This window comes from Oxyura jamaicensis, chromosome Z (genome assembly GCF_011077185.1).
Source record: "Oxyura jamaicensis isolate SHBP4307 breed ruddy duck chromosome Z, BPBGC_Ojam_1.0, whole genome shotgun sequence".
Taxonomy (NCBI): domain Eukaryota; kingdom Metazoa; phylum Chordata; class Aves; order Anseriformes; family Anatidae; genus Oxyura; species Oxyura jamaicensis.
Genome location: NC_048926.1, coordinates 20,025,334 through 20,053,086, shown reverse-complemented (window position 1 = coordinate 20,053,086; position 27,753 = coordinate 20,025,334). Strand labels below are relative to the sequence as shown.

The following is a 27,753-nucleotide window of genomic DNA, read 5'->3' as shown; positions in this document are numbered from 1 at the left end:
TCCCTTCTATGTAATCAGAATGAAACAGCTGTAGGAAGTGAATTCTGAAGAACGGTCCAATTTCCATTCTAAAGAATTTCTGCATATAGGGTGACAAAAATTATTTTTGCATCAGTGTTTATCTTGGCTTTAATTTAGGCAAACCCACTGAATACTTTTATGTTTTCACTGTACCATGGAAGTAAAATCAGGTTTGGGGGGAAAGGGGGGCGGAGGGGAGGGAACTCCCAAACAAGGCATCCCCTCAGCCTCCTTTGCTCTGGGCTGAACAAACCAAGGGACCTTGGCCACTCTGCATTTGTCTTGCCCTGTAGACCCTTTGCCATGTTTGTAGCCTTCCTTTGGACACTCTCTAATAGTTTTATGTCCTTTTTATATTGTGGTGCTCAAAACTGCACACAGTGCTCCACGTGAGGCTGTACCAGTACAGTGTGGAGTGGGGCAACCACTTCTCTCAATCAGCTATGTGCTTGTATCCATTATTACTCATTCTTTTATATGCAATGAGAAAGAATGTCACAATTCTATCTCAATTCCTAGCTGGCAACACAAAATGGAAAATACCAAAGAATGAATTCCCAGGGGCTGAGCTGTGGTCAGAGTGACCTTCAAAGTATTTACAAAGGAAGAAGAGAAAAGAAAGTAAGAGGTCAAGAGAGAATGGTTCTTGCAAATTCCATGGGAGATAGCAGCATTCCCGTATCTGCAGAGGGCTTTCTAGGTCGGGGCTACTTAATGCATTTTTCAGATATGCCCCAGAAGAGCTTTTATTTCTAACCTAATACAAGTTGGGACAATAATGCAAACTACCAATTTTTCCACATTTTTTCTCCTTGCTTGCATGCGTAAGAATGTATTTTATTTTTTAATCTGCAGTCATTACACAGACTATGTCTCACTGCCCTGCAGGACAACATGGGCCCAAATATGAATAGTTAAGAACCACTGAACTGAGGCCTAGAAATTCTAATGGAATTCATAAGGGAATATCTGAGGCTTAAAAAGCTAATATAATATAGTAAAAGAAAGCTTATATATCATATATTAGGAACTAGATAATTATATCAATATTAGCCTTTTTTCAAACCTTTTAAAAAGAGAATATTGCAATATGCTCATATTTCTCATTCACCAATATTACAACAGATTTCCTGGAATCTACCCATTTCCTATCCCTGCATCCTTCACCATGATGAAACAAGACTGCAGTTCTGTCATGCGACACCTCCAGCCTCTTGTGGGATTGCTCATGTCCTACAACATGACTGCTCTCAGAAAACTCTTTTGCCGGGGACACGTAGGGAACATTATTTCCCTAGGTCATACTATTTTCAAAGTATTGAGTCTCATCTGAGCGTGACAGAGGCCTGAATATTAAAATGACTGTGACTGAATTTTCTTGCATTTTTTCTAGCTAGGAAATATAACTGCATAAAAAGAAGGGGAGCTTTTTCCTTAAAGAAGGCAAAGAACATATCTGATTTACAGGTGAATAAACATTTACGTAACATCAGCCTCGCTGGGTCAGACAAAAGGTTCATCTACTTGGTATGCTCTGTGATGGTGTTGATGAGTACATGCTTAAGGAAAAGTATAACAGCAAGGTGGATATATATGATAGTTCTTTTTAACATCCTCCCTGCTTCTAATCACATGTAGCTCCACGGTTACCTGAGCTAGCTACAGTTTACATGTCTTTAAGTGCTCTGAAAGAAAATCTCTTCCATGAATTTTCCAGACTTCTCTTAACTCATGTAAACTTTCAGCAGTTCATTGTCCTTTAGCAAGGACTTCTACTGCTTATGTACATGTATGGGACTGACAGAATGAATAATGAAATTCCAGGTTTTCCTCTACCCCTTTAAAATCACAGGTTCATTGCTTTCCTACCAACCAGCCCATATAACGTCAGGTTTACAACAGAACATTTCTGTAGGCAGACTTAGTCTTTCAAATAAAGTGAAAAATGATCATGATTTCAGCTCTAAAAATATACAGGTTTAACCCCCGGAGCTGACGTCCAATTGAGGGTGCTACATACAAATGTAATTTTCTGTCATTGTTTCTTACATTTAGCTTTTGAGACTCCTGTTCCTGTGCGATCACATCGTCATTCATTATCTTCAGCATAGAGGCATTTGTCCTGGACTATCTGACTTTTCCATAAGGTCTTTTTATCCTTCAGGCTGTTAATTACTCTCTTGCTTCAGGTCTGGCATTCATTTTCACAGGAATCCTCATATATGCTTCAATCACATCACTTTTTTCTTTCTTCCCCTCTAATTAGCTCAATACTGGTTTTCTCAAACTTTGGACTTCCCAGACAAAGCAACTATAACCTTGTTGCCATTATATGATCCTTGTAATGTCTTTCTGCCTTGATAGACACAATACTAGGAGCAAAATTACAAACAGGCATGTCCACACACAAGATTTCTTTGTCTGACAGATTCATCACTATCCAATGACCAAAATGATTTCGCTTTGGTTGCCCTTGAGTCACTCTTCTCTTATGACTCTTATGACTCTGCCAGTAGCTCCTTTTTATTGCATGCTGCCAGCTAATGACACTATTCCAGCACCCCCCCCCATTTCATGAAAACTGCCTGAAGCAGAGAGCTGTGGATACAGCATTCTTTTCACCTACATGGATGGACTTTCCAAAAGGAATTTAGCCTAAATAAGCACAGGCTTATGGACATGAAGCAAGACAAATACTTGAGTCCTTGAGGTAAGTAAGACCACTCTCATATCCAGAATATCAGACAAGCACTATTTTCCCCTGCATCTTCAGGGAGGGAGCTATGGAGAGCATTGAGAACAGTGCATGTGCCCTTTGTCAGCCCAAATCCACACATATTTTCTAAGGCAATTCATGAACGACTCTGTCTTTTATACAGCCCATCAGTGCATAACCAGTTCATTTGTTACAGATTTCTTCTTACAGGACCTTGATGTCAAGTAAATAATAGGCCTGCCTATATGTGCTTCCTGTCCAAGATGTTTCTCAGAGGAGAATTAGGTTTTCAGGCCAAAATTAACTATATTTATTAGAAAACAAACAAACAAACAAAAAAAAAAACACCTTTTTTTTTTTTTTCAGAAACCAAAGCGTTGTTCTTACCTTTGTTTTCTAGAGTAAAAAATGCCACACTTTTAGTTTCCTCCTATTTGCTTTTGTTCCTCTACTCACTATAATACTGTTCTTCTGCACCTTTTCCAGTCCCTCTTTCCTTATGAAGTATCTCCAATGCAGAAGATGGTTTAGTTTTGTTTCCACTGGAAAAAACTTCACCAGGCACATGCAAATGCCAAATTAACTGTTTTTCATTGGACATGACACAGATGGTTGATAGGAATTCTTTCTCTTCCTAGTGTACCCAGATTGTGCTTTTCTTCAGTGGCTGCTAACTGAATAATTTCTCGTTTATTAAATAATTTCTTTTTGTTGTTCCCAAAGTGCACAATCTGCTACTGCTAAAATAAATCTAATTTCTATTACTACACACTTGGAAGTCATTACTATTTTCTGTATGATATTTTGATCCCCGTCATAATGGTAACACTTCCGAACTTCCTATCATTAACAAGTTTTATCAGCATATACCTACCTACCGAGTATTAAGATTACCAACCACATCAGTCGTAAAAACTTTCCACAACACATTCTAAGTCTGATGACCTCTCCTTTCAAGACAAGTTGTCATCAGCTCCCTGCCAACCTTTTTTTTTCATTAACAAACCCCCATCTGTTTCAGATTTCCTTTATTCCTTTTGTTCATACCATATAAAAATCTCACATTTGCATCCAGTCATCTGGGATGTTGCAACATTTCACTCGCTAGCACTTCAAGTTCACAGTTTGTGCAGGTAAAGCTCTCTCATGTGTGATCATATATACTGAAATCTGGGAACACTAGTCATATCACACAACTCCATACCACTAGTCACTGTGCACGGAAGATGCAAAGATTGCTCCAAAGAAACTGCAATTGAAGTAAATTGCACTTATTGATGTTAAAGTCATCATCCTTTGATGACTTGAATTTTAATATCTTTTGGAGAATAGGTCAGAAGTAAGCAGTCCCACAAGACTTGAGGAGTCTGCAGAAAATCCAAGTCATAATTATAGACAAATAGAGAATTATAAAACATTACACTTCTAGGCTTTTTAGCTCATCTCATTCTAAAATGATTCATTAAGTTGAATATATGGAGGACTTTGTAGACCCTCTGACAGATCAAACCATCTCAGAAGGAAAACCAGAAACCTTTGTAAGAAATTACTTTATTTTCCTTTCTTTCCAAATAAAATTAACTAAAATCAATAGTATCCAATCTACATGGACTGAATATTTACCAAATATTCTCACTGTCAGAAATGAGCCACTCATTTCCTGTGACAGACCTAAATTCCTTTGTATATAGTTGTATAAATACACCTAAATAATAACCTGATGGGAAGGGAAGGAAAGTAAGAACTCTTTATACCTAGACACCATCCAAATTTTAGAGTAAACAGGCTTTTTAAATTGCACCATTGACAACTTCCATGTGACTAAACTGAAGCAGAATTCTGTATTTTTCAAACTGCACTTAATAAATAAATAAAAGTTGTAACAGCTAAAAAAAAGAAAGTGGAAAGAATTTGTTTATGGGCACTACGTAATAAAGAAATCTGGGTTAAACCAAAAAATAGCTAGATGATTACAGAAGAACAATATATTTATTCAGAAAAGATTGAAGGAGATTAGCTCTCTACTACAATGAAAAGAAACAAGAGCAGAAAAAGCAGCTTCTCTACTAGAAACAAACATAAGCAATATCCTAACTGATTTGTCTTAGCTGACAAGCTGGTAAAATAACGTAAATACAGAATGAAATCCTCCAGGGATGCTGTTTTGCTTGATGTCATCATTTCACGTGTAAAAACTGTGTGCATTGTCCTTAATGTGTTACCTACCACAAACGTAATTCTGAAGTGGCACAGAGCCCCATATGGTTCTGGCTTCTTATAACATGCACTTAAGGTTACTTCCAGAATATAATGCAAATTGGGCAGTGTTAAATAAAAATGAGTTGCTTTCATGTGACCCCCATCCTCCCTCAGTCACTTGTGCCCCTGTCAACCCAGAATAATTTCAGAATGACTTTGAACTAATCTAACACATTACAGGGAAACAGCTTGCACTGAGCAGCAGGAGAAGGCAAAAGTGAGCTTTAAATACTGTTTCTATGCTCCCCTTTTCATGGTATTTACATTATGGCTCCCATCCAAGGCTTTGGTCCTCTGATTTCAAAGAGACAACTGCACAGCAAGAGTACAACACTTTGCTATAATCTACAACATGAATCTTATTAAAATGCAGTGAAGAGCCTGCATAGGCTTCCTTTTTCTCTGTAGATTCACTGCAGCTGTACAGATGTCCTAAATGTATCCTTAAAATGGTTCACAGAAGTTGGCAGCACAGTTGATTTCACTTTAAGAAATGCTGTCAACATTATTTTCTTTTTAGAAACAGATTTATTCTTGTTTTATAAAATGATAACCTTAATAAGTATAAGGTTATCACCTTATAGTTTAAAGTATACTGTCATATTTCTCTGGATTTTATTAAGCTTGAACAATTAAAATAGCTTATTTGTTTTTTTCAATGTTAGCCTAAGATTATTCTTCTTGCTTCAGTCCCTTATCACAGTAAAATCTTTCCATCCCCTTTTCCTTTACAACCTGACTCTTCACTTCAAGCAAAATCAAAAATCTTGCTATTCAGGTATACATATTCATTCATCCTCTTTTTCCCTTTCTCATTACCAGTTTTTAAGAAGCTAAAGTAGCATCTCTATGATGCTTGAACACATATAAGTGCTGCTTTATGACAGTTCCTCCACTGGTATAAAGTTCCCTATGCAGGAAAGGCTGGGGACTTTCAGGTCATGATGTGGAAGGCAAATGAAGCTGAAATAAATGTTATCAGAACTGCCTGGTCACAGGTTAGGGATAGCTGCAATTATTTTAAGTCTGGCAGGGCGATGATTTGTTTGAGTACATGATGGCAGGATGCATTTCCCTGGAGTCCTATGAAAAAACCTGCATAAGATACACTACAGCAAGGTGTTCCAGGACATGTCTTAAACCTGCTCAGTTTCTCCTAAATTATCCCCATGGAAATTTCCACTTAAACAGTGAGATGAGCTTTACCTAGAATTTTAATTACGCTTAACACCACCTACTCTTTCCAATTAATCTTTGAAGACAGATGTATCCTTCTGCTGATAACAGGAGCCTTTGTCAGAGAATATTTAAAGTCCAGCTATGGTATATATATAGCACCACGTTGGTCACAGAGACCTGATTTCTCTGCTGCAAGTAGAGCTATGCAGCAAAATTATTGAAATAGGCAATAGACAGTTTTTCTAAAGCACAGACCTCCATAAAAGAGTAAAATCTTTTTAGTAACATTTTAGTAACATAAGGCTTTTCAAAAACCATTGCAATATTGGGGAAAATAGTGAAATTTAATGCTAGTTACAGGATTGACATTTACCTTGCTTCCTCTCCAAATTATCTGTAGCCATGAATTTGCAGCCTCTTTGGTGAATATAAGAGCAAGTGCATTGAATCAGGCAACAGGGTTCTGTAGCCCTGTAATCTGCCAGTGGCTAGGAAGGAACATAGAGCAAGTACACACAGCATTTCTTCAAGTATCTGTGGCTCAGATATTTTGACATAGGTAGTGTTAGGCATATGGCTAAGAAACAGTTTTGAATCTAAAAGAATTTGGGTATAAAAGCATGTTAAGAATATGCAAAAGTGTTAATAGTGCCAGAATTTCAGGTAGTTTTAGGAGCTAGGAGAAGCCAAGTGGGCACATTAAATAGAAACCAATCTAAGACTGCTGAGCTGCTCTCATATAGACCAAGGAAACATTCATCTGACAGAAACAGGTATCAGTCAGTTCTGTCGTGGATCTAAATCACAGGCCTGAGGCTGAGGGGCTCTGAACATGGTTGCCATTCCCAGAGCCACGATTCCTTAGCAGCACAACTTTCATTGGGAAACTGAAAAACATCTGGTCCAACTCAAAGGCAATCAGAAGTCTCAGTACGCATTTACCTATGCAGAGGGATTCACAGACTAGGAGTAGAAGCAGCAGAAAGGGAGGAGCTGAAAACAAATAGAAAATAACAACATTGTTTATAGCTTAGCAGCAACAACATTATGACTTCATGTAGCATTCAAGCAACCAAGGGGCTTTACATGCCTTGGCATGACATACGGTGTATCAGATTTCTTAGCTGTAAAGATAAGAATGCATCTTTCAATCCATTAACTGAAGCTGCTGTTGTGACAACACAAATATTAAGGATATTTAAAAGTCACACCAAAATAGCAGTTGTAGCTGTGAAAGCCACAACCCATGAAACCCAGGGTGTCTGAATAGGGATAAGACAATCCTTTTCCTGATCTGTTTTTAAAACAGATGTTTGAAACCTTCAAGATATGTGTTTTTTACAGCAAGAAAAAAAAAAAAAAAAAGAAAAAAAAAAAGTAATGTCACACAGATATCTGAATAGCCAATGTGGTACGTTTTAAATAAAAACACATCACTTTTTAATGTGTCATTGCTGATGAGTGTGGTCAGTCTCACGTACTGTGCTCTTTGAAGCCCATCTGAACTAAGTATGCCTTTTACTTTACCAAGACCTTCTCTGGCACTGGAGATTGGACCCTGGCTCTATACAAGAAATAGTTCAAGTAGTTCTACAAGATGTAGATTTTATGCCTTGTATCTATATTTTACACCCAGAATAGGTCCCAAGGCACCATTTCTTGGACAAAGCCTTACAGAGTTCAGTTTTGTATTTTGTCTTTACAGCAGTGAAGGACGCAGTGTCACATCCGTTACCACTTTTGCTAGGAACTAATACAAGGTATCATATTTAACTTTCTGAATTTTTACTACATTTATGGTTCTCTCTCTGATGAACTCTTGGTCCCATTCTCCCTCATACTCTTAGTTCCTTTCTCTCACATGTTATCTCATCATATGAGTGAGCAATTAGAGTCAAACTTTAAATAGCAACCCAGACTGTATCTTTTCAATCTCTGCTTGTATTTGCTTTTGCTGTGATTATCTTAAACTATATATATATTTAATTTATAAATTAAGTAAAGTTATATATAAATTATATAAATTACTTGCATCTGCTAAGTTTAGAGAAAAGTCAAGCTCTCTTGTATGCTTTCACTATTTCCCATGCCCAGTTGTTCATTCCTACGTGTCTGGCTGCCTGTAAGCTATTTGACCATATTTTTTTTCCTTGGTTATTTACTTAAAACATTGTAAACCTTATCTGACTTGGATCCTTGGGCACAGCTTTAACATAAACAGAAGAACAGATACAATAAAGAGAACACAGAATAAACAGGGACAAGTAAAGAGAGCACTAAAAATCCTTGAATTAATGAAAACATAAAACTTCTAGGTGTAACAGAGGTTTCCAAACTACTTAAGGATGAACTCCTTACTGAGATCTGGACACACCAGTTCTGTCTGTACTATAACTGTACAGTTTTCCTTGGCTGTGTAAATCCTTAGCATCTATTGTTGAAAACCCCATGTGTTTAAAAATCACTACAACAACAACTACAAAATGAAAAATAATTATTAATGAATAACAATAATTCAGAGAAATAAAGTGTGCCAAATATGACTTGCACAGAAATGGAAATGTTCTTGATGGAGACACAGGAAGCACTGAATGAAACTATACAGCAGCATGAAAAAAAAAAAAAAAAAAAAAAAAAAAAGGGGGGGATCCTACAATCCTACTGTGAAACTTTCATTTAAAGACTTTTCATGGCTTTTCAAAGATATGTATAGTCAAGAAAGGAGAGAAGTAAATGAAGGAGAGGAAGGGGAATATTTTAGGATAACAATATCCAACCACAGCTTGCATAACATTCAGTTACCAGCAGGCAGCTTAAACCATGACAAAAGCTGCTCTGCATTTCATTCAGCTTGTTTCAGCTAACAGGGGAGGCCCAGAAAGAGTTTGCCTTCTGCCATCACAGTCATACTCCTGATTAACCACCTTTGCCCAGAAATGGTTCCTTAGGAGCACTCTGACAGACTATCATTTGTGAGCACTTTGTATCACTTATCCCTGCAGACAGGTCAGCCTAACTCATGGCTGGCTAGAGCTGCTGCCCTTTTCAGGCTACACCTAGAGCAGCAAATTAGCTTATGCCAGGGAGCATTGCTAGGTTATGGAACTTGACTATACCGTGAAACTGTCAGCATGTTTTCTGCCATGGTTTTGGCCCAGCTTTGCTAGCAGTCTGCCAAACTGTTCCTGGGCAAGGCTCAGAAGTTAGCCAAGGCCAGAGACCATTCCCAAGACAAAGTCTGGATGAAGCCATCCTCTTTCAGGGACTGAAAGAGTTTAAACGTGTGAACAAAAGCTATTCCATGCCAGCTGGACTCAATGACAAAGGACAATCTTGGTATGTTTAATTTACTAGTACAGATGAATCCAGAGAAATCCCAACCCCCTGCAGTTCTCAGCCTTCTACATTGCTGTCTTCTAATCACTTGCTGCCTGGTATATGACTGGATGCACATTTAATTTTTGTTCTGAGAGGACAAAAAATCTCATTTTCAATATAGTTTTACTATCCTTATATAAAAAGGCAGTGTATTTTAAGCAGCAGCAAAACTGTCACCAGCAAAACTGCGAACAGAATCATGAAATAAACTGCGGTGGGGTTGTCAGAACAATTAAAAATACTCAGATGAGAAAAAAAATCAGGCTTTGGAAATTCCTGTGATGAAACATTTGTTACATTCACTATCCTCTATTTCCACACCCTATTCTCAACTCCATAACAGACTTTTGTAGCTTCATCTTTCAACACCTTTCTTCTGAACCGATGTATTCAGTGACTGTTGCACTGACACTTCAGTCAATGTCACAAGGATATTTCTGGAATATTGCACTGCCTCCACACTTGCAAGTTAGCATAGGATTCCCCTGAAGTACTCCAATATCAAGGCAATTTTCATTCATACTCCTGTTTCCACAGACCCTTTGACACACAAAATACATTATTCTTGTTTTAACTGAACCTCTTTTCGTTGCTAGAGCACTGCCAGGGAGCTCGTTGTGCAAAAAAAAAAAATAAAAAAATAAAAAATAAAATAAAAAATTTGATTGCTTTTGTTTGTTGATTATTTATTTATTTATTTTTTTAACTACTAGAGTATTAATTATTAAATGATGAAGTTGGATTTCCTCATTCAGGCTATAAAACCTAGTCCTCACCTAGTCCCTAAGACGTATGACAACTTATAGAATTGATGTGACAATTGACGTGAAGGCAGAAACATTTGGGGCATCTAATGAAACTGTCACACAGAATTCTAGGAAGGGTATGCTGACACAAGCAGCTCTCACACCAGCTTCTGTAGGAGGACATCTTTTGTTTGTGTGATCATTATGTCTAGTCCCCGGGAAAAGCCATCTAAGCAGCAAAAAGTAATGAAGTGTTCTTGTTTGATATTTGCACTAAACTGCTGCAGTCAGATCAAACTATACAAACACTGCTGTATGAATGTAGTTAGAAAGTATAATAAACAGCTTAAAGCGGGAAAACTTGATGCTTGATTCCTCAAACAAAATTTATACTGAAGTCAGTTAGAAATCACTGACAGTTCTGCTCAAGTAAATTTTAAAGAGCAATTAAAGACGTGGCATAGATGTATTGTCAGTTAAACAAATGGAGTGATCTGTCTTCATTATTTTCTATTTTCTAAGAAAAAAACTTTTTTTTTTCCTATTCAAGTATTTTGACAAATTATATTGCCCAAATTTGCCTGTGTTTTCTCTATAACCTTGTGCATTCTGTTATTTTTATTGAACAGCCAATAGTGTTTGTAAAAGTAATGTAAACCTTTAGGGCATCAGAGCTGCATGGTAAATTGTAAAGTAAATGCAGTGATAGATTTATAAGGTTAAACTTTTTAAATTATTCATTTATTTATTTATTTTCCAGTGTGCACCTCTTTGAACTTTCATTCATTTTCTTCGTAGTGTATGTCTTTAGTGTAAGTATTGATAAGCCTCTACTCTGCCCTGGTCAGGCCTCACCTGGAGTGCTGTGTCCAGTTCTGGGCTCCCCGGTACAAAAAAGACAAGGATCTACTGGAAAGAGTGTATTGGAGGGCTACAAAGATGATACGGGGCCTGGAGCATCTTCCCTCTGAGGAAAGGCTGAGAGACCTGGGTCTGTTCAGCCTGGAGAAGAGGAGACTTGGGGGGGGATCTTATAAATGTCTATAAATATCTGAGGGGTGGGAGACAGAAGGATGTAGCTAACTTCTTCTCAGTGGTTTGTGGGGATAGGACAAGGGGCAATGGCCACAAGATAGAACACAGGAAGTTCTGCACTGACATGCAAAAGAACTTCTTCACGGTGAGGGTGACGGAGCACTGGAACAGGCTGCCTAGGGAGGTTGTGGAGTCTCCTTCTCTGGAGATATTCAAGACCCGTCTGGACGCCTACCTGGGCAGCCTGCTCTGAGGAACCTACTTTGGCAGGGGGGTTGGACCCGATGATCTTTCGAGGTCCCTTCCAACCCCTACAGTTCTGTGATTCTGTGATTCTGTGATTTTCTTTTTCATTCAACACAACTTGAAAACTAAAAGTTTGAAAACAAAAGAATCTTATAGCCTTCTAGTCCCTCTCTTTCATATTAGTAGTCGAAACCAAGTGGGAAAAAAAAACATATTACTGTTTATTACTTGACACTGTAAAACATCCTAGAGTCCTCTCATGGACTTATACTCTATGCACATACGTGGTACACACAAGCAAAATTCCTGTGGAAAATTCCTTACAGTTTCTGTTGAGAAATCAGTATCTTTTTAGGTAAAATGCATTTTTTATGGATTTCTCTCCTTAACAGTGTAAAAATGCTGTTAATATTCTGTCTTAGTAATGTTCATATCAGTGTGTGCACATTTATAACTTGCTGTGAAACAAAATTTCAGGGCCAGCTTATGACAGTAATAAGTAATATGCTATCACTAATGAATATAACACTTGAACTCTAAACCTGTCCCAGTTCCAGTAAGAAATATCATGGAAAGAAGGTGTTTGGTTTAGAAGGCAAAAAACCTTACAGAGCTCCCAGCGGGCTCCTTCTGACCATACCACAAAGCAATAAAGATAAGTATTAGAGAGAGCCACCTCCTCCCTGACTTTAAAAATAAAAGAAGACAATTCAGTTCAGGTTCTTTGAATCCAAGAATAGGGCACAATTGCCTCAAAGCAAGAAAAAAATCAAAGCAAGAAATAACCCGCAGGGCATCTCATTATGTAAGACAGTACCTACCTCAACCTGCTAACCCTTGCTAGTTCATCTGTAATAATCAAACAGTGAAATTATTAAGAAATAATGACTCTGTTTCCTTGAGTGTCCCCGTTGTCAAATAAACTTCTACCTTTTACTGAAAAGCATATTATAATCTTATTCTGAGAAAATTGGTACTCCAAGCTCCAAAAGAATGCACACAAAAGATAGTGCTGAAATGCATGTGAAACATGAAGTTTAAATGTCTGCCCAAATAGAGTATGTGTAAAATTGTAACTGAAAACACATTGGATCATCTGTGTCTCTAGATATGGAATTTTAGTGACTTTAACAGCATCACGATTTATAATTTTCTGCATTTAGCTGCCACACAAGGATAGCAGAACAGCAGCATTGAGTGTATTTCCTCACCACAGTAACTGACAAAATATTTCAGTTCTGATCTCATCATTCAGAACATGATTTAAACTTGCACTTCATTTTGAGCTTCTTCTGACTAGTCAAACCTGTGATATTTTTTTCAGAATGTTTTATTTTGCATTTACTGAACGTTGTTTATCACATTATGTCACTAAATACTTTGCCACTGATTCTGAAGGAAACATTATTAGCTCATGCATATTTCTATTCAGAATTAACATTAAATCACGCTCACATTCATTTATTTTTATATTTATGCACTATAAATGGTCTTTCACAAGTGCAGTTTGAAATGGAAATGGATATTGCATAACAATTAATTTAGAAAATTATTTGCAAAATCAAAGAAAATAATAAAGTTTAATATAGAGAGGTGTTACATATACAGATATTGCATAGTAAGAATGATATGGCTGTTGATACAACTTACAAGATGGGGTGATAGTGCTCTATTTCAGATTTTGGGCACTGGAATAGATCGCTGAGATACTTAGCTGATTTTATTTAAGGACCCAGAGGTGCAACAGTCAGTAGATTCACTCTAGAAAGCATAACTGCAACACAATATTCTAATACTTAATATTCCATGTAAGAAGTACGAACAGCAATAGTGAGCTATTGTATTTTCAACTTATTTGGCAATCACAAGGCTTTTTAAGAATTGGCATTAAAACTGCAGTAGGAAAAAACAAAGTTAAAACAAAACAAAACAAAAACAAACACAAAACCAAGAAGCAGTGCTGGCTGGAGTAAAAAGCTTTAGAATGCAAGTAAGACCTGAAGTCTTGTTTCCTTAACCCTATGTCCTGAAAGGTGTCTTCATCAAGGTCCTTTCCATACCCTGAGCCTCTGCTCTCTCCTCCTCCCTGTGGGACACTGAAACCTTTTATTTGTTTCACACATTTCAGTTGCAAGTTTTTCTCAGGCAAGGATTCTCCTGTATGGAGAACATTCTCAGAGCAGTTCAGATGGTGTTGCTGCCATACGAAGACTATCCAAATGTCCATTTGACTAGAACAGGAAATTTATTCCAGCTGGCAAGAATACAGCTGCTATACCCTCCCTATGCCATGGATAGCCCTGGACACATTTAAATTAATGGACTGCTTTGAGCCAAGCATATATTGGCAGTCTGGCATGGAGAGACATTCTGGAAAATATACTTGTGTCAAAGCAATCACATTAATATAACATCATAAACTGACATTGCTGCTTTTGCTACAAGACACATGAACAATAAAATCTACCATAGAGGCTACTTGGTAATTAAAAGAACTCTGTAAGGACTATAATGTGAACACAATTTTATTGTTCCATTGTCACAAAATAATAAGGTAATGTCAATGTGAATTATGGTGTGATCACCATCAATAAAACGCTACAATGAAACAAGCATGTTATTGCAGTGAAAACATACACATGATACACAGTTAACTATTGTGCAGCACTATCTATTATGCTTTTGATAACAGCAAGTATCTGAGCTTAAAAAGGTAGAGATGTTGAGAGGTAAGGAGTCTGAGTTCCAGTACCTAGAGGGCACAGAACAACAAATCATTTGAGATAACAAGGACTATAGCCTACCTAAGATGACACAAATGAGATACATACAGACTAGGAAACTAGGAAATTCACCTTTGTTTTTACCTTACTGATCACAGTCTTCTCATAAGAAATGAGATTGCTGGGAACCTGTGCCATATTAAAAAGAAATTCACTTTATCTGTCATTTAAAATGTGTTAGTTTACATGCAATCCTGTTTCATCCAATGTTTCACATGATCTATTGGCTGCCCATCATTAAATACATTTTTAAATGACTTGTATTCATGCACAGAAAATCAGTTAATTAGGCTGTTACCTTAAAAAAGAAACATTGCTCAAAATCTTCAAGTACCCAAGGAAAATGGCACAAACCTCAAATTTTAACTCCAACATTGTTAAAAGCTCTGCTATCAAACCCTCTAGCTGAGTATCACCATCACCCAAGAATAAGGACATATGATATAGCTGCCCAATAAAGATCTTTTTGGCTACCTTTCCTGTTGAGAAACATTTGCAGAAAAGAACACCTATTCCCTGGCATCACAACTCTCCCAGTTTGGCATTTTTCTACCATACAGGAGGTGTAAGCAAAGGACATGAGTTTTTCTACATCTGGACAACACAGCTATCAACCTCTCACCTTCCGCATTTGCTTCCTCAAGCAGAAGAAGGAAGGTGTTTCAGGTGATCACGATGACAAAGGTAAATGACAGAAAAAAAATATGCCTTCTGTTGTGCATCCACTATCATTTCTCCTAAATGAATTTTTATTTTTAGTGGGGAAAAAGATCCTAACTGGTACTTCACAATAATCTTTAATAATATGAATCACTTTGAATAAACTATATATTGCACAGTAGTTTATACCTGGCTGCACAGATTATCAACATATGTCATCCTGTGCTATTTCTTTATGGAATTTATTTCAGAATATATACCCTGATTAACTTGGAATACCTTAAAAATACTGTCTATGTTCTAGTATTTTAGACAGCAAAATGATGCAGGAAAGAATTTCTTTTTCATTATTCTGCCATATATGTATATACAGGTTATGACATTCAGTGGAAACCCACAGTAGCTTAAATGCTATCTATAAAACTTATAGAACTATTATCCTTGGCTTACCCAAATCTGTAGTTTAATTCTTTTTTCATTTTTGAAAACCGTTTTTACTTTGAAATCGATCCCGACTGTGCTTACAAATGCAGAAGTAAAGGAGTCATCAGCATATCGGAACAAAAAGGAGGTTTTCCCAACACTGCTGTTGCCAATGATGAGCAGTTTGAACATGTAATCAAAGTTCTGGTCAGATGTATCTTTCTGGCCATATCTGGAATCTTGAGCAGATGCCATCTGTAATTCAAAATAAAAAGAAATAATTTACTGTCCCTTGAATCACATAAAAATGGAAACATTTAGATTTTATTGGATTTTTTGGTAACAGACATATAGGAACTGAAGAATTTCACAGATGTTTAAGTCATTTTTCTGATTCTTGTAATCATGGCAATAGGTGCAGTTGCAAAAGAGGATGTATCAAAGGTAAACATCACCAGTGACTGGTACTAAAAAAAAAGTCCTTCTAAAAATCTAGGACAGCTGTTGAGTACATGGTTAAAAATATCTACATTCAGAAAATGTGATAAATGAAATAAATGGTGAAAATTTAAACAAAGAAATGAAATAAATGGTGAAAATACAGACAAAGATACTTTTCTTCATATGTACAAGGAAGAAATAAGAGATCACTGGTGAGTTATGACATTATGGGTATAGTAACAAGCAAAAGCTTAATCCGTTTCATATCTGTTACAATTCTTGAACAATTTATTTTACAGTAAATATGGTACAGTCTTTTGTAATATCTACAGCCTTTTGTATAGCCTATAGCCTACAGCATTTGCTGTTAGTAGCTTTCAGTTACCATACCACCAAATACTGAGTTGAGACCTCGAAATAAGGTCTTGATATTTTTCAGTTCCCAGATCATACACAGTTTTGGAATTTGCAATGTGGATGCAAGATAGTCATGAATGACAATTGCCAATGTATTCAAATTTAAGTCCTTAAAATAGGGCTTCTAATCCATATAAAGCATCTGAATAAACACAGATTACAAAAAATGAATACTGCTAAATATCAAGCTTATTTTGCTTGGAGACTTCAAAGATCACAGGCTCCATTTATAAATAGTATGCCTTTAGCTTTCAGGAGGATTGCAGAGGTTAACTTGAAAACTCAACCACTATTTTACTTGGAAAGCTCAAAAAGCAGATGGCAAAAGGAACAACCTCAGAACTACGTAGTGTTTCATTTCATACACTTTCTAAGAAAAATCTGAAGTATTTTGGGGGTCTTGCAGGATTTTAAGTTCTTGCAGTTTGGCAATACTAAGGGTAATACATTTACACACTGATTTCATACAGAAAGACCAACAGCACAGACTACCATAAGGATTTTTGGAAAATCAGCCCACATACATGTTTTCTAAGGTGCATTTGGAGAGCATTTCTAAGGTGCATTGCAGAGTGCATTTGGGCATTCTGAGAGGACAGCTGGAACCTGGACTTTGCAGAAGCATTTCAGCAGCATTTCAATTACTGCATAAATTTTCTGAGTCAATTCTGCTGTCTCATAGTACAGTATGCCAGCTTCTTTGGACTACTGAAGAGGCATATTAGAAGTGGGGACAAAAATTTCTGAAGGAGACAATGGAAGTAGCAAGCTTTTGACAGGAAATTTGGTATATGATTTATATTTCATAAATAATGCAGTAATGAATGTTTGATTTTTATTTGATTGTGACTAAAGTTCTTGACTAAATGAGGTCTTGGGTACCTACGTGTTTCTATCCTGGGTGTTTGCACTGTCTTTAATATTTATTCACTTCTTTCACAGACATGCAACAAAGAAGGTTTTAGAACAAAAAACAAACAAACAAACACTAAATATTCCAAGTGTATGCATCAGTAATATTTCATTATTTTCATTTCTATAGTGAAAGACAGAAAAAAATCTTGTTCACCTTCACTACTCTCCCTTATCCTAAAACTTTTTGGTGATATTTTGTTCAGAACATAGGAAAAAGAAAATCAAAATACGTTTAAGCTAGTCTAATCACACCAGGCTACAAAATAGTAAAGAACTGGTATTGCACTGGTATTACATACAACTTCCAACAACAAGCCAATGAAATCTGGCAGATCGAAGACTGTGCAGTGGCTGGGGATGCCAGCCTGCTCTGCTGCCCTGTTGGCACCCCTCCGTAATGCAGTAGCTGAGACCATAGTTGCCACTTCTAGCAAGAAGAATGATTTTGTTTCTTGGTTTTATCTCCTAAGAAGTCTTCCATGTAATTTCTTCAGCTTGCTTAAGGTTTACAAAGAGAGATTTTAGCTTCCTGGTGCCAGTCTCATGTGCCTTATATTTCATCACTAGGTACTTTAATGCCTCACACTTCAGAAACAGTATGATTCAGTGAGCAGAGGAATCTGGAGACCTGGATGCTAATAATAGTCCCGCTAAAGCTTGTCCATTATGTAGCCTTCTTGAGTAAGAAGATGTTTCCTGTTGATGCTCTAAACACAGTCCTTCCCCACAAAGAAATTCAGTGCTCCTCTAAATTAGTGTGTTTATGTGCATTACTCATGAGATAGTTTTCTTAAAAGTTCTTTAAAAATTATAAAAATACAAAAAGCAACATCTTTTCTATGCCTTGAACTTATGGATTCATTATCTACAGTACCATAGGCAGAATTATGGGCAAGTTGAACACGGAATTGCAGACAAATTTTATTTGAGATATAGGAATATTTCTGCCTATTATAAGATGCAGAAGGCACACAAAAGGCATGGGAAAGGACTAGTTTCTCCACCTTCCATCTGGGAAATCAGGAGAGGACTAGTAAGTTACTGATAATAATTCAAATTGTTCAGACGCTAACTTCAGTATAGAGAGGCAATCTCCTGAGAACAGCAGTAGTGATCCCTTCCTGCGTCCAAAACCCAGTTGAATTTTAGAGAAGTGCTAGAGCCTGCAGCAGCCTGAAGAGACATCAAACTCAGCACTGGTGCTAACACTTTGACATTACTTCCCAAAGCTCATTCATTTTATAGAAACCATGTAGACAGATTCTTCAGAGTACAATTCACATCACCTGCATCAGGCACGCACTCTTAATGAAACTCTAGAGGAGTCTCTATTTTTCTCAAAGGGAAACCCAGATCCTTGGTCTTCTTGGGCTTTGTAAATACCCCTGCAGTGCTTCTTTTTCTCAAATGCAAGCGTCTGACTTCAAGTATGGAGTATACTGTAGCCATTTCCAGATGTATTAATATGTCAGTTTACTCCTAACAAGACTTGTGTAGGCATTTGTGTACTATGTAGGCATTTGGCAAAGAAATGTGAAAAAGCTGATGCTGATGTTATGTTACTCCTTTGGAAACAATGTTGGAAACAAGCAGCAGGATTGCCATACTCAGGCCTGTTAATTAAATAGTACATACGTTGACAGAAACCAAATAAACACACCAACCTCACTAATGTTCTGTTTCCAAGAAAGCAAAAACCTTACCTTTATTTTGACAAACTTCTCGTCTGGAATGATAAAATGGCTATATTAAACAAGCATCAATTTCAGCAAAACACAGTGAGTTATCTCTTCAGTTAGAATTTGTCCTTATTTAGTAAAATTAAAGAGAAAGAGGGCTATTTCCATTAGCACATTGCATTAGCACATAGCACGCTGCAGCCCGTGGAGGAGCCCCCGGTGGAGCAGGTGGATGTGGCCTGGAGGAGGCTGCGGCCCATGGAGAGCCCCCGCAGGAGCAGGCCCCGGGCCGGAGCTGCAGCCCGTGGAGAGGAGCCCACGCAGGAGCAGGGGTCTGGGGGGAGCTGCCGCCCATGCGGGACCCGTGCTGGAGCAGTTTGCTCCTGGGGGATGGACCCTGTGGTACGGAGCCGTGTGGGAGCAGTTGTTGAAGAGTTGCTGCCTGTGGGCAGCCCCCGCAGGCTCAGTTGGGGAAGGACGGCATCCCGTGGGAGGGACCCCATGGGGAGCAGGGGAAGAGAAGGACTGGTGAAGAAGTGGTGGAGTTGAAGCATCAGGGACCGACTGCAGCCCCAGTTCCCTGTTCCCCTGTGCTGCTTGGGGGGAGGAGGAAGAAGAGGGTGGATGGAGAGAAGGTGTTTTTAATTTGATTTTAGTTTCTCACTGCTCTATTCTGGTAGCAATAGGCAATAAGATACATTAATCTCCCTACTATGAGCCTGTTTTGCCCATGATGGGAATTGGTGAGCAATCTCCCTGTCCTTATCTCAACCCTTGAGTCCTTTCCAGGGTATTTTCTCCCCCTTGTCCATAAGGAGGGGGAGTAAGAGAGTGGTTGTGGTGGCATTTGGCTGCCCAGATGGGTTAAACCACCACAACAGTACAACTTTAAGCTCCTTAAATTAATATAATTTATTGGCATAAACAATTTTAATCATCAAGCAGAGTTCTCTTTACCAGGCACAGGTATTTTTCGAGTCTCACTTTCAGCTGCTTCCTTGATCCCAAAAGAACAGATTAAAACAATGCAGGGCTGAGAAAAAAAAAAATAAAAAAAAACCTTCACGATAATAATGAAACACTTGGCTATGTTTCTCTTCATGGCCTTAGAGGACCTTCTCCTTTGACAGAATTAATCTGAACAGCTTTTTCACTTAAGCAGGGCAATTTGCCATGACCTCCCTGGCCTGCACATCACTTCAAGTTTAACTTACATACGCGCTCCACTCCGGATGTCTATGTGGAATTAATTGCCCCTGGAAAAGAGGATGGCAGAAGAAAAGCTGGGATTGAGAACACTAAGGTTCATTCCTTAGTGTCTTCCACAACTACTTTTTCCTCTTTTAAAAATAATAATAACCAGCGTATCTTAAAGGAAAAGATCAATGGGAATTCTATGAAAAATGTCTTATTTCTATCTAATTCTCACAAAGCCTTGTGGATGACTCTCAACATCTAATTTTTAACTGGCCAATTAATAAGACTTAACTGAGTTCAGTGGACAAAGCAGCACCAATCACTTATTTGGAATCACGGATAGCTAGCCATCTGCAGAGCACAGCCTGTCAGCCAATGTACTTGGCAGCATCAGGAGAAGCTTATCGGCTGCAAGGTATCATGAGGTTATATTCACGAATATTTGTAAGCATAGCATACCTAACCTGAAAGGTGTAATTAGAAATGCAAAGATTTAATATAAGTGACATAATACAATACCAAGTTAGGGAATATTGGGAGATACAGGGAGGTGAGAGTCTAAAACATTTTAGAGAAACTCTACTTACTTCATATCAGCATGAATGTGGCCACAGTGCTGGCAGCTGCCCAGAACAGCAGAATGCAATGTAGCATAAAGAATGGTTCTGGCAAAGCACATGAATTCTGGTGATCTGCTTGTGGTGAACTATGGCATTACTCATCCTTCCTTAACCTAAGTTTACCAGATTCAAGAAAAATATCTTGAGAAAAATATTTCCAATTCCCATTCGTGCAAAACACCCTTCTTCAAATACTGGCAAAAACTGAAATAAAGTCCTAGGTGGGTTAGTCTAACACAGGATGTCAAGAAGCCACCAAAACAGTACAGCTCTGAAAAGAATAAATACAAGATGCATCAGGCAAGGTATTCCAGTCAAAACAATTATGATTTACCAGGGAGTAAGAAAGAGAATGAGGAGAGTAGATGGCTACAGCCCTCTGCCATTAGCCTTATCAAGTACAGCACTTTGGGTCATGAGATGTAACAGAGACCGTGCATTTTCTAAATTGGTAAAGCAGCTGCATCAGGCCAAAAGAAGAAAAGTACTAATGCCCCTGTCTAAGACATTAGCGAGATGCCATTAGTAACAAGTGTCATCAAACATGTTTATGAAAGCTGACGTTAAACAGGAAAGTACAGAAGAGGGTTATTGGGAAGACCAAAAGAATGAAGACCTTATACTATGAGTGAAATCTACATTTAAAAAAATAAAAATAAAAATGATTATAAGTAGAGCATGAGCTGATTTCTCTATATAGTAACCTGGAACAAACATTTGGGAATGAGAATTATTCAGACAGATGTGTCTTGGAGCAGACACTGAACATTGAGGTGAAATGTATGTAAAATAGTCCTGTGTGTCTTCGAGATGTAGATTAGAAAGTATGTAACCAGCGAAGGAGTGAGCTTCAACAGTACACCTTCAAGTAGGGTTAGTGACAGGAAGAGGACTACTGGCTCCAAATGCAGCTTGATCAGTTAACAAAAGGGACTATACAGCTTGCTCTGTGGACTCAGTGGCTTGGTATAGGCCAGTGCTTCTAGTTTGAACCAAGAATAATCAAATAATTTTGCTAAGTGATAGGAGATGAATTGCCTTGATAAATTCTGCATCTAATAGCTCTGATTTGGCTTTTTTCATCTTATTTTTATAAGCTCTTAAATATGTGGAAATGCCCTTTTTGCTTGCTGTTGCTCTTCTCCGTTGTATTTGGATGTATCTGTCATAAACCAATTTTTCTGCGCATAACCATACGCAGCGACAACCGGATACAGAAAAATCAGAAGAAAATGTTCTCATTTATTTCCTTGGCAAAGCGTCAGAACTGCTTATGTTGTCTTTACAGATTATTTATCATTCCCTACTATTTACTCACCTCTATGGCATTAGTGACCTGTGAAATTATTTGCCCAAGCAAGTGAGAGTCTGTAGAGTTCTGGAATTTTCTACAAACTGCCACCAGTAATGCCCATATGCTGTGATAAATGCTAAGAACAGGTTACCCAAACCACATTCCAACTTTCTGATTTTTGCAAAGTGCAGGAATTTGGAAAATGCGCATAATACAAGCAGAAAAAGAGTGAAGCTTGAAGAGAGTGAATCGATGTGTGAATAACAGAGAATTTCCCATTGAATTTTCATTTTTCAGAGTAACGTCAAGGCCCTAGGGGAAACTGCTGAGAGATGCACAGACGTTTCAAGTAATTCAGACCAGTTATTAAAAGAACACACAGAAACCATACACACATCTGTGTTTCACAGAAAGATAAATAAATAAAATTAGTTTACTGCTTTTGACTCTTAAAACAAAGCCCTCTCCATGGCCATGAGTACTATTCAGATTTACAACTTTCCTTTGAAAATATGACTAGAAATGAAAAGAAGTCACAAACTGCGACCCAGATCCAGTAATATCTGGCAGTTGACAATAGCCGATTTTTGTACTGGGCATCTCCCTCTCTAAAAGGATTGTTTGAGCTGCCTCTCTGGTAATTTTTGGCCTTCCTCATCCACAGAGAAATGGAACGAGCTTGAGATTCAAACAAAGAATTCATAAGCATAGAAAGACTGCTACTGGATGGGACCTTATTCTTAACCTTTTAAAACATTTTAACTTCTTAGTTTTCTGTTTTAACTATTGATGAACAGAAATGGAAGAAATAAAATGCTTACACATTCCTCTGCCTTGTTTTCATCATGATCAAAAGACATGTACTTGGTCACTTGTTCTGTTGCTCTACAATTCAGAGAGATGTTAGCTCTAGAACAGACTGTTCCATAAAGCTGTTGTGTACAAACAAGCAACTACACTTGTTTCATGTAACAGGAAATCAGATAGACATAAGAGAGAAATCAGGCAATTTGTTCTGCCAGTTCTAAACCACATTTGAACAAGGACCAATCATACTGGCCCAATGTGGGAAAAAGAGAAAATGGTCAGGAAGAAGACCCCACAATACAATATTGTTTTGTTCAAATCTTTAATAAGAAAAATATGCAAATACACAGGGAATGGTGCAAGCAGAAGAAAAAAGAATCAAGAAACTACAAAGGGAAATCAAACCTCATCTACTAGGCTGCATTTTCATGTCTTGGAAAAATCCAGATTTTATATTATAATTTTGGATCCCATATGTTAAAAAATGGACATTGCTTAGCCGTATCACCAGTTGTGAAAAAGTGGAATTTATAGTTTTTGTGTTATTAAAGCTCTTTGCTGTCTCTTTTTATACTAAGGCTCTGCCTTCTGCTGACTTTTATTCAATTGCATTAAACAATAAATCCATTTGTACTGGTAATCAGATATAAAAAACAAGCAGCAGTTTTCTGATATACGCCAAGTACATGTATTTTTCTAACTGGACATTGCTTTCCTCAGATTTTATTTTAATGTACCATCATCTTGTTTCCACAAGTATGTAATAGTGCCAATGAATTAACACCTGTCAAATGTCAAATGCAAGTGACCAATCTGTATATTTCATCCTTTACTAGCAAAATCTGCTTTTTATGAAAGGCTCTCCAAAGCCAGTACATGCTAAACTTGACTTTAATATCTCAATAAGCATGTGTAAATAAAAGGCAAATACTACACAAATATTCCCAACACATGCATGTAGCATGCAGAATTAGGCATTTATACAGCACCCTAATCATTGCTGTTCTTCAACCAGAAAACTGAAAGACATTTTTACTGAAGAGTGGCTTATTTCTAGTGCATCGCTTTGGTTGAAAGGTTTCAGCATGTGACATCCAAGCAATTGCTCTGCAAAAGATTTATGAGATGATCATTCTCTGTCCAAAGTCACAGAAACCCAATGCCTCATCTGTGCAACTTAAAATTTCAGATGTCTTTTTGAGCATGCATTTTGAAGTGGTTGCAGATCCTCCCTTCAAGCTGATATTCTATTACTGCTGGAGCAGATATCCAGCATGAAAAATATTAGCTAACAGGGCTGCAGTTCATAACTTAAATCACTGCTGACTGTGAAAGTGCTCTTTGCATTGTACAAAAACAGCGGGATTGATTGTTACCAGTCCACCAGCAACATGACTGATCTTCTATTAAAAAACAGTCATGTGTTTGAGTGCATAGCCTGGGGCCCCCAGAGCCCCTGCAAGACATCAGGAAAGGGGCCCTAAGAAATAGCTGGCGCACAGTTGGCCACGTAGTATAAACTGTTTTGAAACAACTACCCAGAAACTGCCCAAAGCCGCACGCAGTGCTACCGTACACGATTCGTGTCTCGTGCTACGGGGCACAATGCTTTCCCATATGCGAAATGGTTGAAAAGGAGCCACCTCTTCACTTCTCCCAGCCCTCGCACCGAGCCACCTTCTCCTGGATAACTGCTCCTGGAGCAAACCGGCGGAGGGGACACCTCGCTGACGTCCCGCACTCACAGACAGGATCCCATAACGCCCCATCCCCAAAAACCATCACCCACCCAGTCCACTGACAGAGCAGCCACCGACGTCGAGGGGCGTGAAGCGTGTCGGCGGGGCCCCGTGTGCTCACCCACCGAGACCCGACACCCACACGTGGACGCCGGCCCGGTGCGAGACCCCGCTGCCCTCCTTCCCCCCGGGGCAGTGGGACGGGGGTCGCAGCGAGCCCCCCGCCCCACAGCGGGCTGCCGGCTCCCCCGTCCCCACGGGGCTCCCCACACGCCCCCCGGGGACCCTTGCCCGCCGCTCGCCGCCCCTCCCGGCCTTGCTGCGCCCGCCGCCCCCCGTCCCCACAGACCTGCACGGGCGCTTCGTGCCTCATGGCCGGGCGCGGCCGCAGCTCGCCCCGCTGCCGCTGCCGCTCCCGCCCGCCGCCCGCCCGGGCTCTGCCGGCGAGCCCGCCCCGCGATCAGCACCGGAGCTGTCCCCGCTCCTCCCTCCGCACCGCCCCTCCGCCCTGCTCCCCCGGCACCCCTCCGGGAGATGTAGTCTCCTCCGCACGGCTCCCCAGCGCCCGCCGCCGGCATGCCGGAGGCGAAGGACTACAACTCCCGCCATGCTCCGCGCTGAGAGGCAGAGCAGGGAGGGAGCCCCGGAGCGGCTGGCGGGGGAGGCTCGGCCGGGCGGGCACCGCTCTCGTGCCGTGCGGCAGGGGGCGACCGTGCGGCCCGCACCGACCCGCTGCCGCCTGCTGCGGGCCTCGAAGCTGCGGCCCGTGCCCCGGGCAGGGCGGGTGTCCCTGCGTGCAGCGACCGCAGGCGGTGCGGTGTGGGGCAGGACCAGCCCCGGGGCTCCTCGCCGCCGTTTTCTGCCCTCCGTGCTCACGTTGTCTTTCTTGGCTTTGGTTTTCGCAGGGCTTTGAGGAACGGTCGCGCCGCCGTGACATCGCAGTGGCCCCGCTCTGAGATGGTGGCCGTGCTGCGGCGTGGTGGCACGTGCTTCTGCGACGGTACCGAGGTCGTCCGGCATGAGTGGTAGGTAGTACAACGCCAAAAGAGCAGCACGCCTTCTGCATCTGTCCCCAGAGCTGTCTTTGTTGTCCAAGATGTGCTAAGCATCCTCTGTCTCCAAGTCCTTGGTTATCATGTCCCAGTCGTACAGGTCCCAGACAGGTAGGAAAGTGTGTGATCAGTTTGGTATTCGGATTTCAGATTTGGTTTATTCCCACCTGCTGAAGCAGTGGAGATGAAACATAGGTGTGACCAGCAAAGGGAAGCAGTTTGGGTTACTTGTCACAAGTTGGATGCTGCCAGGACAGAGGAGGCAGGTGGGGTGGCCAAGGTGGTGTGGAAGATGGTCTGTCTCTGCGCCACCCCCTGCTGTGTATGTGATATATGTTGCATAAAGTAAATCACCGGCAGGAGCTGTGGCGTATGCAAATTGTTTCTATAAAGAAGATAGGAGTATGGACTAAAGTGTATATCAGACATTTTATTTTCATAAAATGGAAGGAATTCATGAAAAATGAAATTATTTTTTTAATAAAATGAAAAACGTTTTTTTCATTAAATGAAAAGTAATTTCATTTTTTCATTGAAGGATTTTAATTTCATTGACAGATATCTAAAGCTACTTCATTATAACATGAAAAGAGGAATTAAGTGGTGATGTGGTGTTTTAGGTCTTTTTTTCCAAAACCATTATATATTCTGTTATGCATGTTTTCATCTGAATCTTCTGTCCTATGCAAAACACTTCATGTTTCTCTTTCTGTCACTGTGAGCATGAAAACATCATGAATTTGCTCAGTGCTTACATTTTAAACCTCTGTGCGTGTGCATGCATGAATGTGTTACAGGCTGGATTTTTTTTGTGTGTGAGTTTTATTCTCTCTATTGATTTTAGGTGAATACATACCAAAAAAAATATTGGATAGCAACCCATTTCCTTCTGAAAACAGAGCACGTTATATTTGTTTAGTTTTTCAAAAAGCATAAATACATTATACAGTCTTGAGTATCATAAACTATAGCTTTCCATAAAGCAGTTCTTATCTGGGAATGCCATTGTAAATCTTAGCTGAATAGGTAGATATTTGAAGCAGTAGATTCAAGTATTCAGAGAAGCTTTTGATTATAGAATTTAGAAAGCAGATACTCTGAATTCTATTAAAATTTATAAGTGGATTTACTGCAGATACTAGCAATTAGAAATTAGAAGATTTAAATGATGCTCAGTTCCTAGATGCATCCCAAGACAACGATCTTCCACATCTTTTTCTTATATTGGCATTTATCTTAGCATTGAATTCTCCACGTAATCTCTCAACTAAAATTTCGTACAGGAAACTTACCGAGATAAAGCAGGATTATTTTTTAGGTTTTCCTATGTCCTTCTTCAAAGTATTAGGTTATCTTTTTTTTATTATTTTTATGAAAGCTAAAAATTTAATGAGCATTACTACATAAATAATAGTGTTCTGTTTCTTTTGTTTTTAAAAGGGATAAAAGCTTAAGGAGTAGTGCTGGAATAGTGTTCCATGTGGTTGCAGAGATTATACTTTTTTTTTTTTTAATTACTCAGGTTTTGCTTATTATTATTGACTTTGAACTCTTCTTTTTGACTTCTTCAGAGACTTCTGCAGATGGCATGGGAAAGAAATGGGCCAGAATTAAATAATCTAGCACTATACACAACTAACATTTTCTTCCTCAAACATGCCAATCCGGTGATACGCCTTGACAATATTCCTGAACACTTTGTCCACAGAGCACTGTTTTTGTGGGGTTGGAATTTCTGTTGATTACTAATCACTGTTTTATGTGTTAACATGGTTGGAACATGGTGTGCTTAAAGCTCTCTTTTGTGCATAATTACTGTAAACTAGCTGTTTTCCCAAGATGCTAACATACAAAGGACCCAGTTTAGTAAAATACCTAATTCTTTTAATCAGGAGTGCTGCTAATCTAAGAAAATACTGCAAAAGTAAACATTAAAGGCAGTTGATGTTTTCAATGACTGCTTTGATTATGCTACTTCTTTTGAACTTGCTAACTTGCTAACTTGCTAACACTCACAAGAGTGAATATTTTTTACATAACAAAGGCTGTATCATGGAATACACCAAAAAAGTTATTATTTAGTAATTTAGACTATAGAATGTTCCTATAATGTTCTTATTATTTGGGTGATGGCACATAATCGTTC

General features: G+C 39.0%; 1 protein-coding gene across 1 annotated transcript in view; it reads right to left on the bottom strand.

Annotated features, from left to right (window-relative positions):
• Positions 1 to 25,036, bottom strand: part of RAB3C (RAB3C, member RAS oncogene family) — a 147,401-nt gene extending 122,365 nt beyond the window's left edge. Inside the window, exons 1-2 of the mRNA XM_035309398.1 lie at positions 24,905 to 25,036; positions 15,474 to 15,701 (exon numbers count right to left, since the gene is read on the bottom strand). Of these exons, the coding sequence (XP_035165289.1) occupies positions 15,474 to 15,701; positions 24,905 to 24,928 (252 nt within the window). The 5' untranslated portion in view covers positions 24,929 to 25,036. The remainder of the gene's footprint in view (positions 1 to 15,473; positions 15,702 to 24,904) is intronic.
• Between the last annotated feature and the right edge of the window lie 2,717 nt (positions 25,037 to 27,753).